Here is a 16120-nt window from a genome sequence, read left to right as displayed (position 1 = left end):
GGAGGGTACTGTCACGTCCTGACCAGTAAAATAAGTTGTTTGTTATTGTAGTTTGGTCAGGGCGTGGCAGGAGGTGTTTGTTTAGAGTTTTTCGGGGTTTGTTGGGCTGTGTTCTATGTTAGGCTATTTCTATGTTAGTTCTAGTATGTCTATTTCTATGTCGTGTTTATTGGGTTGACCTTCAATTGGAAGCAGCTGCTCCTCGTTGCTTCTAATTGAAGGTCCTATTTAAGAGGGGTGTTTTTTCTATGGGATTTGTGGGTAGTTGTTTTGTGTTCATGCACCTGATGGGACTGTTTAGTGTCGTTTGTTGTTTTTGTATACGTGTTTCTTTTGTTTTCCTTCTTTAATAAAATAAGAAGATGAGTTTACCTGTTCCCACTGCATTTTGGTCCAATTCATACGACGCCCGTGACACCAGGGCCTCGAGCTTAACGATGAGCTTGGAGGGTACTATGGTGTTGAATGCTGAGCTATAGTCACTTAACAGCATTCTTACATAGGTAATCCTCTTGTCCAGATGGGATAGGGCAGTGTGCAGAGTGATGGCGATTGCATCGTCTGTGGATCTTTTGGGGTGGTAAGCACATTGAAGTGGGTCTAGGGTGGCAGGTAAGCTAGAGGTGATATGATTCTTGACTAATCTCTCAAAGCACTTCATGATGACAGAGGTGAGTGCTACAGGGCGATAGTGATTAAGTTCAGTCACCTTTGCCTTCTTGGATACAGGAACAATGGTGGCCATCTTGAAGCATGTGGGGACAGCAGACTGGGATAGGGAGAGATTGAATATTCCTGTAAACACACCAGCCAGTTGTGCACCGCCCTATGGGACTACCAATCACGGCCAGATGTGATTCAGCCTGGATTCTATTCAGGGACTGTAGTGACGCCGCTTGCAGTGAGACGCAGTGCCTTAGACCGCTGCGCCACTTGAGAGCCCACTGCACCACTCGGACCAAGGTGGGCCTTTTGTTCCTCTGGTTCATACCAGGTGGCCCTCGAAAAGGGAAAATATAAAAATGTCACTATCCATGAGTTTTTATTATTAGTCATCACATGGTTTCAATTTGAGCAGAATTTTAAAGACCACGTTCACGGTGGGAAAAACATGTCATAGCATAATCCAGAAATCCTGACAGTCAGCAGACACTAACGTCAATGTCTATGGTCACACATAAAATCAGCAATCATTGGCTATGACGATGGCAATGCTTACGTTTTCGCTCCTGGTATTTGGTGACCTGTCCTGCTGTCCAAAACGGGACCGTTGCTCCGGAGTCTCTGCCCTGGAGCGACTTGAAGTCGCAGACGATTTGCAAATGACAGTCAAAATGTATCTTCTCTGCTCTTTCCCATAACCAAGCTTTCTAACACCACTGTAGCAGTGGCAATTTCAGCATGTAAATATTGGTGGGGCAAACGAAAAAATTTTTTTTAGATGCATGCCAGCAAAGCCACTACACAACAAAACACACACATAAAAAGATTAATTGCTATAACGGTGAAAAACGGTGCCCACAAAACGGTTAAGGCCTACAGTACAAAAAGCTCTCCCGGCAGTGGAGCTTTCCTTTCAGCGCCATGGAGTGATTCCTTACCACGGCTACACCTGGCTATCAGCAGAGCCTCGTCTGGCAGCGAAACAGTTCATTCAGCCTCATTTACTGCTTTAAAAAAAAATCATAGCTGATATGCCTGACTTGCATAAACAAATGTGGTTTCTACTGACTCCTTGAGGATTTGTGCAAGTTGATAAGAATCTCCTTCAATAATAATGAACGCCAACATAGAGTTTTGACTTTTGCACCATACAAAAACATTAGTACATTTATGTTGAGTAAATTCATAAAGTTTGTTTTTATATCATTAACACTTAGCTCCAAGTATAAGCAAGTGCATGCAAACGTGCTGCACGAGGTAGGCCTATTCGGTCTGCACTTTCAAAATGGACACAGACAGAAATTCTGATAGATGTTAGTACAGAAGATTCAGCGAGATTTTGCAGCCTTAACGTTACTCTTCTTTAAGTCAGCACAGAGTAAGAGAGAGAAGAGAGAGACGCAGTTAGCCTACCATTTGAAATACTTTATCAGGCCTATGTGGTCTAAAAGGGACGGAAAATATGATCCACTTTTATAGACAGTATACCGACCCACAGACAGCGCATTGCACAAACAAAACAACCCTCGCTATATCAACAGGAATTACATGGATTATATTACTGAACTTTTTGTTGAAAACAAATATTTGAATGGGAAGAGACTGTCACATGGTAACAGACCCAACAACATTATATAGTATCCCCTCCTCATGAAGAAAATCACATGAGCTAATTATAATACACAAAGTAAGCAAAACAATTAAATCCTTCCAACATTGCCTAAATCGACCAATAAGACACAGCACTAATGAGATAGACCTATATAAGCAATAGGCCTATAACAATTGAGATGTACAAACTATGCCATGAGGAACAATGAGCGGATTAGAGGCAAGCCGTAATTTCGAGGAGCAAGTTAAGACGGACGTAGTCAATATAACTATTTGTTCAGGACTTTTGAAATGTACAGCGACAGAATTCAGAACTTGGGCCGCTCTTACAGTTTTATCCCTGTACACTGAGTCAGAACAGAAGAATAAATAACGGGGGCAAATGAGCAGACAACGAAAGCTTTTACAATATTCGATGATGACATTTCTCTAAAATAGGCTATAGGCTACATGTGCACCACTAATTCAGAACAGTAGGCTAAGTTCTGACGGGAAGAGGGACCAAATTATTAGGGTGAGACACATGGGCTACTAACAGCTTACTACACAACATACACTTAGTATTATTTTCTTAGCTACAGTATGCATATCTCCCTGGTATATTAAATCATGTATGTAGCAGCATACAATACATTTTTTGGATTGTGCTATGCTCACATGAACAGGAAGGTAGCACGGCGGTCCTTCTTGTGGGCAAATTTTGTCATCAAAGTCTAGCATTCTCTGGATTCATGGTGCTTTCATGACATCTGGGAAATCTTTTTAAAAAAACAAGATAAAATCATGATATCAGTGATCTTCAGGTTGGAGCTCTAGAAAGAGGCCTGATTTCCTGACTTGGAATTCCGAGTTGGATGACCATTCAAAACCTATTTTCCCAGTTTCCAGTTGTTTTGAACTCACTGAAGTCTGACATTTCCCAATTCCGAGTTTCCAGTTGTTTTGAAAGCGGCAGAAGTCATGCTGGATTGACAGCATGGCCAATGTATTCAACCTTTTCTGGCCCATGGTGTTGTGTGTGAATGTTTATCCTCTTAAGCGATAGATGTTTTAAATCCTTAAATCCAGACTTGAACCACACACCCTCTCCGCCGAATAGCAGGCAGAGGACGCAAAATAGTGATTGCTTTGCAACGCTTGCAGTTAGCCACTGATTCCTTCCAAACCATTCATTGTTGAAGTTGCAATTTTCTGACTTGTTGTGTAATGTTTATGTCCAATGGCCGATGAGCACCGATACGTTTTATCTATAATTTCTCTTCATATAAAAAGGTTGAAAATTATTTTCCAGTAGATTGTCGACATGATTCATTATGATGACTGCTTGTCAAGCTTGCTAGCTAAGATTTTGAAAATATAATGTTGGCATGATCAGTCCAATCAACGCTATGGTAGATATAACGTGATTTGACATCATTTTATCTGTTGGCCAATGATCTTGAGCCTTCTTGGATGGGGACTTTGAATGTAAATCTATGGCAGCACCCAAGGGGGCTTGAATTGCCTAGCTCACCCTGTAGATTCTGCGGTGACGTAGTGTCCCCATGAGTGATAGAACACTCAACCAATCACTGCGCAATTAGAGAAGATTACGAACACATATGTGTTGTATTTTCTGATGGCTGCACCTCAACCACAGAAAGCACTGAGCTAGGCTGAAACACCTGCATTTTGGAGCTGCCTTATTCAAGAAAGCAAAAAGGAGACCATGTTTGTATGCAGCTTTATTAACTTAATATACAGTGCATTCTGAAAGTATTCAGACCCCTTGACTTTTTGAAAATGTTGTTACATTACAGCCTTATTCTGAAATGGATTACATTTTTTGGGGTTCATCAATCTACACACAATACCCCATAATTACAAAGCAAAAAACATTTTTTTGAAAAAATAAAAACAGAAACACCTTATTTACATAAGTATTCAGACCCTTTGCTATGAGACTCGAAATTGAGCTCAGGTGCATCCTGTTTCCATTGATCATCCTTGAGATGTTTTTACAACTTGATTGGAGACTACCTTGGGCACCCAATGAAACCAAACATAGAAACAGACACACTAGACTAAACATAGAATACATGAAAATCAAACAGTGCCCAAAAACCCCGGAATACCTAAATCAACTGCCCTACAACAAACACACCACCCCTAACCACATAAAACAAATACCCTCTGCCACGTCCTGACCAAACTACAATACCAATTAACCCTTATACTGGCCAGGACGTGACATACACAGGTGGGGCTAAAACAGCTGGGGTTCTGCCCCACCTGCCCTGAATGATGGGTCGCCACTGCACTATAGCAAATAGCAGCCAAATTATGTGGTGTATAATGAGGTGTTATAATGAGCGCTTTTTTTCCTTCTAGCCCTGCTGCGGCTTCCATGGATTTAGAAACCTGAGAATTTCGCGCAACAAAGCTAACTGTGACATCGCACAGATCCAATTAAATTACTAAATTATTATAATTCCTAATGATATGGTGGAACTGAGTTACGGATGCCAGTGGCTCTTGAAAAGTAACCTTTTTAAAATGGGTAAATCTGAGGATGAGTTGAAGACCCGCGTTTTATGCCTGGGCCAGGGGCGGAAATCCCCGGGGGGACGGGGGGGACACAACCCCCCCATCCTGGGAAAAATATGATTTGTCCCCCCCAATATATCACTGAAACATAACTATGTCATTTAAATAATATTAATAATACGCAATGAAAGCAATTGTGCTGATTATAGACACTTAATAGCGCGTTTTTAAGTTTCAAAAGATTGCGACCCCCCCCCCCACCCTTTTCCTCACAATGGTTTGATCCACTGGCAAGGTAACAGAGGGGTCGTAGCCACTGTCTGAAAGGCACTCAATGAACGTAACTGACGTGAGGTTAATCCAGTCAATCGCGCACACACACTAGCTGAATATGCAGAGCTAGTGCGCAAATATTAACTATTAAGCTAGCTAGTACCTATTCCATTTATGTGGCCGCGTCAAAGAGTGGAATCTTTGCTATCGTCAATTTATTCCGAGATCAGCATGCAGATGATGTAAGTTAGTGCTTCAAAGTCCCTGTGATAAGGTTAGCGATAAACTGAAGTCCAAACTGAACAGAACTACACTCTCTTCTACCATTGTCTTAAATATATTTAATGGTCTCGTTGCAAAAGCTAAATTGTCGCAAGGGAACTTTTATTTATTTATTTAATTTAACCCGGGTAGCAAAGATTATAGCAAACACCACTGAAACTGAATTGGTGCTCGCTAGCTTTGCAAATTCAGCTATTGTTGGAAGCCAGCCAATATGAAACAAACTATTAAAATTACAAAAGGTTGCAGCATATGTTGTGTAAATGGTGAACTCATACAGCTGTCAACTCTTGTCATTTTAATCCGTTTCACATTTGCTAGCTACCTTTTAGATCAAAGCCCAAATAGAATGATAAAATATAAGATGATAGAAGCCCATCTCCTACTGTAAATAACCTACACACTGTGTGTGTGTGTAGCCAGCCAGCCAGGTAGAAAAATGGCAGAAAAATAAAAGACGGACATCAGAGAATTTTACAAAACACCAAAATGCAAAGTAAGAACCATAGTAGCCTAATATCTCAAAGACTAGTTGATAAAAGGTTCATAAGAAAGAAATTAAATTATAATGGAAATGTTTCACAATGATGTCATTAGGCAGAGCAGGCAACAGATGGCACACAGACAGCACAGTTGGGGACAGATATGCAGGGACAGACTGGCAGAGACGGAGTCTCAGGTAAGTTTGTTGAGTCTTTGTTTGGCAACATTATGAAAGGTTCTGAATTTTTTAGACTTGTAAAATAGGAACATAATTGGAAAATGCCATGGATACCCCCACTCTCAACTTAAACTGGTGACTGAACTAAGATTTGTTAAAGGCAATGGTATTGTGGTTGTGAGTAGTTGTGTAGTTTTGGGTACCGGTAGTTAGGAGTACGGCAAACACCTTACTTCTTTGGTTCCTCAATATACATTTACCATATTACAATGTAGGCTATGTGTTACAGCACTACTTTTGGTGTCCCCCTCAGGAATTGCTCTTGAGAAAATTTCATGTAATTGTCCCCCCCAAAGTTGATATCAGATTTTCGCCCCTGGCCCTGGCCTAATAAAAGTGTGACATCCCATCTATAAATCTATTGTAGCTATTAAGGCCTACAATTAACTGTGCAAATATCATTTTTAGGCCTGTCATTGAAGTGGATGATTTCATTACACATTGTCTAAACGTTAGCTTTCTAGTGCGAGTGTCCAATAGGCTAGGCAGGCCGACTGGATTAAACTGAGATTCGGATTAGGGAGAGATAATTGAGGAGACCATGTGTCACTAACGAATGATACCACCTTTGAACAACCTCAATGCCAATCTGTAAATTATGCAGTTTATTTGAATAACAGCAAATTATTATCACAATATTTTTTCTTCATCTACCATGCATAAAGGCCGGTGCGCACTTGTTTCGTTCACATATTTGGGACTGGTTGGGGATCATAACCGTACTGTAGAGTTAGAGCGACTACAACACCGTCCCTCCGGAGAGCCCTCCAAATCCTCCATTTTGATTGGTCGGAGTCATCATCGGAAGGCCTCCATGTGTGAGTTGTGTGATGTAAATGCACCCTGCCCCCATCCTCTGCGCATCCACTAAAGCGCCACCGATATAGGCTACCATGCGAAAGAAGGCGCTTTATATGAGAGGAAATAATACAGATAGCCAACAGCATTTTAAAAGGTATTTTTCTAAACGGTATGAATAGTTGTTGTATTACCTACTAACTGAATGTTGGCTCTGCCCTTTTTTGTGTAAACGTACTTCCTGACTATAAGGTAAAGAGATAAGCAACGTCGGCCCAGCATCATGGTGGCTGGCGAGTTAGTCCAGGAGCATTTGCGGCTTGACAACGCATCTGAAATAGACATCAAGACGCCGGTGCATAACAGAGCAGTCCCAACCGGGGATCAGTACTCCGACCTAACGAATGGAGCGGCACATCTGACAGAACTGGACTCGAAGGCGTTGGAACAGGAGATGCCTCCAGATGAGAAACAGGCTATGCTTCCTGGAGATGAAAAATGTATCGAAACTAAGCTCTTTTGGAGAAGATTCGCCGTTTTAGCTGTGTTCAGCCTCTACTCCCTCGTCAACGCATTTCAATGGATCCAGTACAGCAGCATCACCAACATTTTCGCCCACTTCTACAATGTATCCAGAGACAAGATCGATTGGCTGTCAATTGTATACATGGTGGCGTATGTGCCTTTGATCTTCCCCGCAACATGGTTACTGGATAAAAAAGGACTGAAATTGACAGCCCTTATGGGCGCGGGTTTGAACTGCGTCGGCGCGTGGGTGAAATGCGCCAGCGTCCGGCCCGATCTTTTCGGTGTAACAGTGACTGCACAGATAATATGTTCCGTAGCCCAAGTCTTCATCCTCGGGCTGCCCTCTAGGATTGCATCAGTGTGGTTTGGCCCGAAGGAGGTGTCTACCGCATGTGCAACAGCCGTTCTAGGTAACCAGGTGTGTAGGCCTATTGAGTCATGTGATGGGGGGGGCTTTTAGTGAATCCTTTAGCCTAATCACATTGTAAACGTTACAGGCTAATGCTGTGTACATGTTTTACTGCTGTATAAAAATTACATTTCTGTATTTTGATGGAGTATGTGTGACATTGATGAATTTGTCTGATCCCTCTTTAGCTGGGCACTGCTATTGGCTTCCTGCTTCCCCCTGTCCTGGTCCCCAACACTGTGGAAGACAAGGAGTTGATGGGACACAACATCAGCGTTATGTTTTATGGGACGGCTGTAGTCTCCACTGCTCTGTTCATCTTGACTGTAATTGGTAATTAAGTTGAGACAAGCCTTGTAATGCCATCTGGATTGGTACTATGCAGAAATGCACCCGATGGATAGCACATCATAGTCACTGTAGCAACTAACTCCACAGGCTACGGACACCATACGAACATACCAACCATTCAAACATACCACTGTAAACCAGGACTGCATAGGAGTCATTGCAGTCATATGCTACTGAGAGCTTTTGAAGCAAGAAACAGAGAGAAACACTTGTCCATTATGTTGTATAGCTGCAAATACAGAGTGTTAGTGTTGACTATGCCACTTCTCTCCTAGTCATGGAAGACAGACCCCCACTACCTCCCAGCCAAGCTCAGGCTGTCCTACCTGACTGTGCTCCTGAAGACTACTCCTACCGACAGTCCATCATCAACCTGTTCAAGAACAAACCTTTCATCCTACTGCTCATCAGTTATGGTGAGACACATGACTTATAATCTTCCCTTATCTTACACCTTATCTTGTAACTACACTATAACTATGGTATTACTACTGTATTACATGCAGTAACCTAAAGCTTCTTAAAAGTTATGGTGAGACACCTGACTACTTGCCAGTAGCCTGGACTCAGGTCTGTGCTTTAGCTAACTCGTCGGTTGTGTTTGTTGTCATTACAAAGTTTATGACGTGACAATGACATTTTGAGGTGTTGACCAAAGCGCACACAGATCTGGCGCCAGGCCAATTATCCTGTGTGCTGTCCTTCAAAGTCTAATGTTATAGACTTCTGTCCATTCCACTGATTGTTTCCTGGGGATAGTTGTTCATTATGAGATCCATCTGTCTTTAACCCCATACACCCCAAGGCAGACTGACTGCCCAGTCAGTGCTCAGTCCGGTTATATACACTCAGTTTAGCTAATCCTTTCTTGAATTTGAGTTTCTTTTGTTGGTGTTCAGTTCAATTTCATGGTTTTGTGTGTACTATACAGATTATTGAAGTTTATCACTATGTCGGGATAAAACAGTAAAATAAATACATTTTCTTTTAGGTATCATGACTGGTTCTTTCTACTCTGTGTCAACACTTCTCAATCAGATGATTATGGCTTGTTACGAGGTAAGTGGAGTACAAAATGTGTGTTCCAATTACTGAAAATCAAGATTATTTGATAGGTTGATAACTACATGCATAGCTAGATCAGACACAAGCTCTGGAACGGCACAAAAGTAAAAGACTTGAAGCAAAAGGCTTTCTCTGTAAACAGATGGAGTTAAATGAGAGCTCAAACCATGACAGGAATCCATTGTCTCCTGTTCGTAGTTCATAGCCACTTTTCACGCATGCCTGCTACCCTTGGAGGAGAGAGACAGTCGGGGTTGGTTGAAAGACTGAAAGACAAGCAACATTCCGTGAACTCTAGTAGCAGCCTCCTCTCACTGTAAAATGTCAAATGACGTAAACATCACTTTCCCACCAGACTATCCATAAATCCCTGAACTGTACCCCCTAAACCGATAGACCATGTGACCAGATTTAAGGTTTATACATGCATCCAGCTTGGCTGTCGAAACGTTGGTTATTAAATGATTGCATCTGAGCTCCTAGAGCGTGCGGCTCTCCTTTTCTTTCTGAAGTATACATGCATCCAGGCCATATTTTGTCTTCAGTCCTCTTGAGCCTTCAGTTTTAGCTTATGGCCTAAACTCACCAAAGGCGAGCATGCGAGGTGTGTATGTGATTTATTTTTGAATGCGTTGTTTTGAATTATAATGACCCAACTGAAGCCGGGTGGGATGTCTGCTTTAACGCCTATCTCAGTGAGAAAGTGTCTCTATTTTTGCGTTTTATCGCAGGCGCTGTAGTGACACACAAAAACAATACAAATGTTGTCATTATTAACTTTTCTTTAGAGCTCATTTGAACTGGAAGAGGTAGCTAAGGGTTGAGGCTTCACCATACATGCTAAATTAGACCAATTCATCCATGTATGGAAACCAAACACCACTATCAGCAAAGATGATTGGAGTTATGGACTATCCTGCTAGCATATAGTCACTGTTCTGCCTGTCCTGTCCTTTCCATTCGCCTATGTCTGCTTGCTCTGCCTGCCCGCTTCTGGTGAGTTTTTCCGCTTTAGCCATGTTAGTCCAAGAGCCACCCATCAAACATATAGATAATGTTATGAACAGGAACACTGTCTCATTCAGAACGTGTAAAACCGCAATCTTTAATCAAAGTTACTATATTTAGCATCAAAATCACAGCACATCTTGGGTAATTTCCCTAGCAATGTTCTGACGTTGCCATTTTTCACCTTGGTTACTTTTGCTGCACACTGGCACACAGAACAGAGAACTATTTGTCCGTTCGGTGTTCGCCCTTGCATAAGCTCAAGCAACACTTTACCCGTCCTTCACTGATCGAGATGAACCCTGAAATAAGGAAATATATTTTAACCGTGTGCATTGGTTTTCTGAGTTAATAGAAGTCGCTTTGGCAGTATTTAGCCTACAAGGCCATCATTGCTTTGTTTTTCCTGCTAGCCAAACTCAAGACGGCACAATGTTTGCTAGCTAATACAGCTCACAAAACATTCAAGGTGCCGACAGCCGCATAAAGCACTGGTTTGGCATCTGAGAAAAATTTGTTTAGCACGTTTCAACAACTTCTAATCTTTTATTATTTTGGGATTCCTCTGGTCCGATAAATATGTTGCTTTCTGTAAGCATGAACAGCGTAACATGTGTGACATGTCAACCTCATAATGTTGCTGGGAGAAATTACCCAAAATGCGCTATGATTTCGAAATTGTACCTTTGATTCATAATATTGAACTAATGTTAAACTTTTACAAGTCTTGAACCACAGTGTTCATATTCAAAAAGCTATCTATGTAATGATGTTAAAACTTTGCAGTTTTGTTTCCTGGGTCACGGAATGGCTTTTCTGATGGGTGGTGGTCCTTTTTTGGTGGGTGGCCCTTCATGCGAATATGATAGTGTGACACATGTCCCCGGAAAAGCCTTCTGTACCCTCCACTAACATCAACCTCCTCACCCCAGAACCAGGAGCTTAATGCAGGCAGGATTGGCCTGACCCTGGTGGTGGCTGGAATGGTGGGCTCCATCATCTGTGGACTGTGGCTGGACCACACCAAAACCTACAAGTAGGTACCGTCCCCAAGCCCAACTGCCAGTGACATAAATCACTACATTCTTCGGTGACACAGTCATTAAACTATGTTGCACATGATGAAGTTGTGAGTTGCAGAAGGCAGTTACAGTATGTCTATTAAAAGCATTACGGTTATTTCTGAAGACTTTGTGCACTGCTGTGGCTTTTTTGTGGACATACAGTACTCTGCGGTTACTAGAAAGGGAAGTGTTGTAAAGACAAACTCTGAAGTGTATGAGTTTCAACTCATCCTTTAGATAAGCAGCCTGCTGTACATTCCAAAAATGATGTCCTGCCAGTTCAGATCCAATTAACACAGGTTTGTAGTAACATGCTCTTAATGCAAGTCAGTTTGACTAATCGGATTTAGGGAGATTTCTCACATGACTGAGCATTCTCATTTGCTCTGAAAGTCACCCCCTGCTTAACTTATTATCCTCTGGAGAAGTGTGATGTGTTCTGATATGCTATTCATACAGGTGCTGGGTTGGGTATGAAACCAATGGTTAGAATCAGTGACATTTTAGCAAGCAATGAAGTAATTCATAATGAAGTCAACTTATATAGGCTATGTACAGTAAGTCCCTGAGACATAGAGAGAATGATGAAGGTGGGAGTGATGTTGTACATTTTCCCTGCCCATAATATCGGCCTTTTTCCTCTTCAATTGTGAGCCTCTGTATAGAACATCCACTTTTATTCCCAACGATGTTCTGTCTGTCCTGTGCTTGTTCCTCAGAATGACCACTCTGATAGTCTACATCCTGTCTTTCATTGGTATGGTGCTGTTCAGCTTCACTCTGAACCTCAACAGTATCTACCTGGTATTCTTCACTGCTGGGGTGCTGGGGTAAGATAAACCTTCTTTGTATTTTTTCTTATTTCACTTTTATTTATACAGGTAAGTCAATTAAGAACACGTTCTTATTTACAATGACGACCTGGTTTGTTCTAAAATTGTAAATAAGTTCTTGAAATGATAATTAAGAAGTAATATAGTTATAATTGCCAATGTTGCACATTGCGTCAACATGAAGATCTAGTGAACGGTATGGCGTTAAAAAACAGGCACCTTCTTTTCTTGCCGTTGCTTATTTTGTCATCAGTTCCTCTTGCTCTTGTATGTTTTGAAGGTAAACAGTCACACACACAATGTCACTTTATTACCTATGTAGCGGCCAGAGGCTATGTTCAACCAAAACAACGTTATCAAGATAAAGCAGTCTGTTTTCCCTGAGGGCTGCCACGGTTCACTGGTATGATTCTGTCATTCTGTAGGTTCTTCATGACAGGTTACCTTCCTCTTGGCTTTGAATTTGGGGTTGAAATTACATATCCTGAATCGGAAGGGACATCCTCTGGTCTCCTTAATGCGTTTGCACAGGTAAGCCCCAAGCACGTGCTAACAATCACAAGTCTTTTTCATTGTTTGTGGAACCATGTGTGACTGCCTCCAGAGATTTTTTCAGGTAAATACTTTGTGCATTCTCATACAACACAAAATGTGTCCTCCTCTTAACAGGATATTGTGTAACCTTACCCTAACCACACCCATTTTCAAACAAGTATATATCCACACAGTGTATACTTTCTATTCTGATTCTTCATACAGGTTAAGCTTCTTTGCCAAGTGGGAAGGCAATCTGTTTTGCCAGTTAGTATAATGCTTGTATACCCTTGAGACAATACAGGTGTACAATGTTTTTCTCACTCTCATATCACCTTCTTCCCTCAGATCTTTGGGATTCTTTTTACTTTGATCCAGGGGAAACTGACAACAGACTATACACCCCTGGCTGGGAACCTGTTTCTCTGTGTCTGGATCTTCCTGGGTATCTTTCTTACAGGTCGGTTGGCTCACTGCTCTGATCTGTTCCACACTCATCTGTTCTGCACTCATCTGTTCTGCTCTGTTCTGTGGAGTATGCATGTCTTCCATATGATTCACCTTCTGCTATGAAAACTGAAACAGACTGAGAATACAATATAATACAATAAAATACATAACAATACTATGAAGGCTACGCCACACATGTCTATGTTTATATATTGTTTGAGGCTCTCTTAATTACTTTCTCTTGTTTGTTTCAGCCTTAATAAAATCAGAACTGAAAAGGAACAATGTCAACATGGGCATTGACAGCAAAACTCTTCAAGCAGTAAGTCACGTTCTCTCCCTTTCCCTCAGAGAGATTTTCTCTCTTCTTTTTTCTTTCTGCTGAAAGGTCACCCTCCTCTCAATCACTTGTGACCTTTTCCTTGAATGATATATCACACGCAGAGGTCAGGTCACTAGTCTGCTTGTTCTTTCACATTGACAGCTATTTTGAAGCTGTCTCATATGTCATGAGATTGCCCACATCAAGACCCAGGTAAACATCAAAAGACAGAACAGTCTTTCTGCCGGCCTCGTCTAATGTGAATCTGTATCATGCAGAGAGCAGAGTGAAAGAAAATAAAACATTTTAATCAATGTATTTTCAATGCATTATTTGAAATAGTCTTCAGGCAGTTGAGATACCCTATGACGTTAGAATTTGGCTATGTGATTATGCACCCCACTGTGTTGGTTTAATGAACAGTGATTGGCTTATGCCATTGTTACTAGCCACTTGAGTGATGAGAGGACTCGTCTCATGAAAGGACTATGTAAGACTTTAATTAAAGATATCTTCCTCTCTTCTTGTCTTAGGTCACTACTAAGTGCCTATCAGACAAGCCAACCAATGGCGCCAAGATGGAAACTTCAGTCAGCTTTTCCCAGGAGACCTCACTGTAACCCAAATAGGTCGCTTAACAATCTACTGAACATTTCGGAGGCCTACAGCGCATTCAACAAAGTTTCCTGAGGTTACTTGAAATCTCCCTTTTCTCTTGATTGTATCTTGTAATGTGTTATTATGATAATGTTTTTACTGTAGTGGTTTTAGCTGAGCCATGATTTGTTTACAGACAGGTAAACTATAAGCACTCAACTACACGTTTCAGACTTCCCATAGTCCCCCTGCTTCTTCTGCTTGATGATCCACTACTGTCTCTACAATCACCATCATCTCTGGTTCATGAAGTGGTGCTTATTTAAACCTATTTAAGTCATTATACAGAACCACACGGGAGCATAGAATGTAGGATCTCTGACCTGCCTTGGCCTGTGAGGATGATCATTGTTACTTGTCTTGAGATTTAAGCCATTCATACAAATATGGACCAAATATGACACACAAGGTGCACAAAGCATATGGCAAAGGTGCAACATGCACAATCTACTTTTCAGTATATTACTTACATGAATGCTTTTGAAAGTGTTAAAACATTGATACGTTTGTTGAATACATGGCACAGATAATTGTTCTGCCGAGATAGGTCGCTAATGGTATAGCAGCGCCACCTAGAGGGATATTGTGGAAATACTAAGAATGCTGTGTGGATGATGAAGCACAAACAGGAGTCATAATGACTGCAGCATCACAATTCAAACATCTCCAAACCTTCACAGGAGCTTATATAGGTCACTCTGTGTCTTTAAGCACTATGCACAGTAGCCATCTCCCAGCACATTTCTAAACCACTGTATTGGCTCTTGTATTTCCTTTGTTTTAACAGGAATAATTCCTCTCATCCAATCATTAATCAGAAGATCCAATCCATAGGTGTTTATATGTTATCCTGCTTCCTGCAGGATATGTGCTTCTAATTATTCATATTTGAGTGTCAGAGCGAATGTTATTATTTAGCTACTTATGACTGTAGACATTTTTTTATTTGGTTGACGGATGTTTTCCTTTTCTAGCATTTTACTTAGTTCTGAATAATGAAGAAGTACCATTTATATATGGACATTCATAACATTTCATTGCTTTTTTCTAATTTTGATAGTGAACTTGTTACATTTTCTATAGCAATGTAGTTATGTCTCAATTATTTATTTATCTTTCTTAAAATGTATTCCATTTACCAAGCACTTGGTATTTCAAAGACCACTGAAATTAATAATGTTATTACATGTAATCCTTGCATAGACACTCATTCTTATTTGTCCCCAATTAAGAATGAGTACATCCAAACTGAACTAATTATATACACTATGTACACTGCATCGCCAAAAGTATGTAGACACCTGCTCGTCGAACATCTAATTCCAAAATCATGGGCATTAATATGGAGTTGGTCCCCCCTTTGCTGCTATAACAGCCGCCACTTTTCTAGGAAGGCTTACACTAGATGTTGGATCATTGCTGCCGGGACATGCTTCCATTCAGCCACAAGAGCATTAGTGAGTTGGGCGATTACGCCTGGCTCTCAGTCGAAGTTCCAATTTATCCCAAAGGTGTTCGATCGGGTTGAGGTCAGGGCTCTGTGCAGGCCAGTAAAGTTCTTTGATACCGATCTCAACAAACCATTTCTGTATGGACCTCACTTTGTGCACGGGGGCATTGTCATGCTGAAACAGAAAAGGGCCTTCCCCAAACTGTTGCCCCAAAGTTGGAAGCACAGAATCGTCTAGAATGTCATTGTATGCTGTAGCGTTAAGAGTTCCGTTCACTGGAACTAAGGGGCCTAGTCCCAACCATAAAATGCAGCCCCAGACCATTATTTCTCTTCCACCGAGTGGAAACCTATTTCATGAAGCTCCCGACAGACAGTTCTTGTGCTGACGTTGCTTCCAGAGGCAGTTTGGAACTCTGTAGTAAGTGTTGAGACCGAGGACAGATGATTTTTACGTGCCACACACTTCAGCACTCGGCGGTCCCATTCTGTGAGCTTCTGTGGCCTACCAATTCCGCGGCTAAGCTGTTGTTGCTCCTAGACGTTTCCACTTCACAATAACAGCACTTACAGTT

General features: G+C 41.4%; 1 protein-coding gene across 1 annotated transcript; it reads left to right on the top strand.

The window, feature by feature from the left end:
- The first annotated feature begins 6736 nt into the window (after nt 1–6736).
- Nucleotides 6737–15240, top strand: LOC115192535 (feline leukemia virus subgroup C receptor-related protein 1). Its single transcript, XM_029751158.1, has 10 exons — nt 6737–7820; nt 8000–8144; nt 8438–8578; nt 9154–9221; nt 11168–11271; nt 12019–12129; nt 12558–12663; nt 13015–13126; nt 13371–13438; nt 13972–15240. Exons 1-10 carry the CDS (start codon nt 7158–7160, stop codon nt 14056–14058), a joined length of 1605 nt encoding a protein of 534 aa, XP_029607018.1. The 5' UTR covers nt 6737–7157; the 3' UTR covers nt 14059–15240.
- Nucleotides 15241–16120: the final 880 nt, after the last annotated feature.

The sequence above is a fragment of the Salmo trutta genome, chromosome 1 (assembly GCF_901001165.1).
Source record: "Salmo trutta chromosome 1, fSalTru1.1, whole genome shotgun sequence".
Taxonomy (NCBI): Eukaryota; Metazoa; Chordata; class Actinopteri; order Salmoniformes; family Salmonidae; genus Salmo; species Salmo trutta.
The sequence above is the reverse complement of the archived record's forward strand: the minus strand, read 5'-3'. Positions and strand labels throughout refer to the sequence as shown.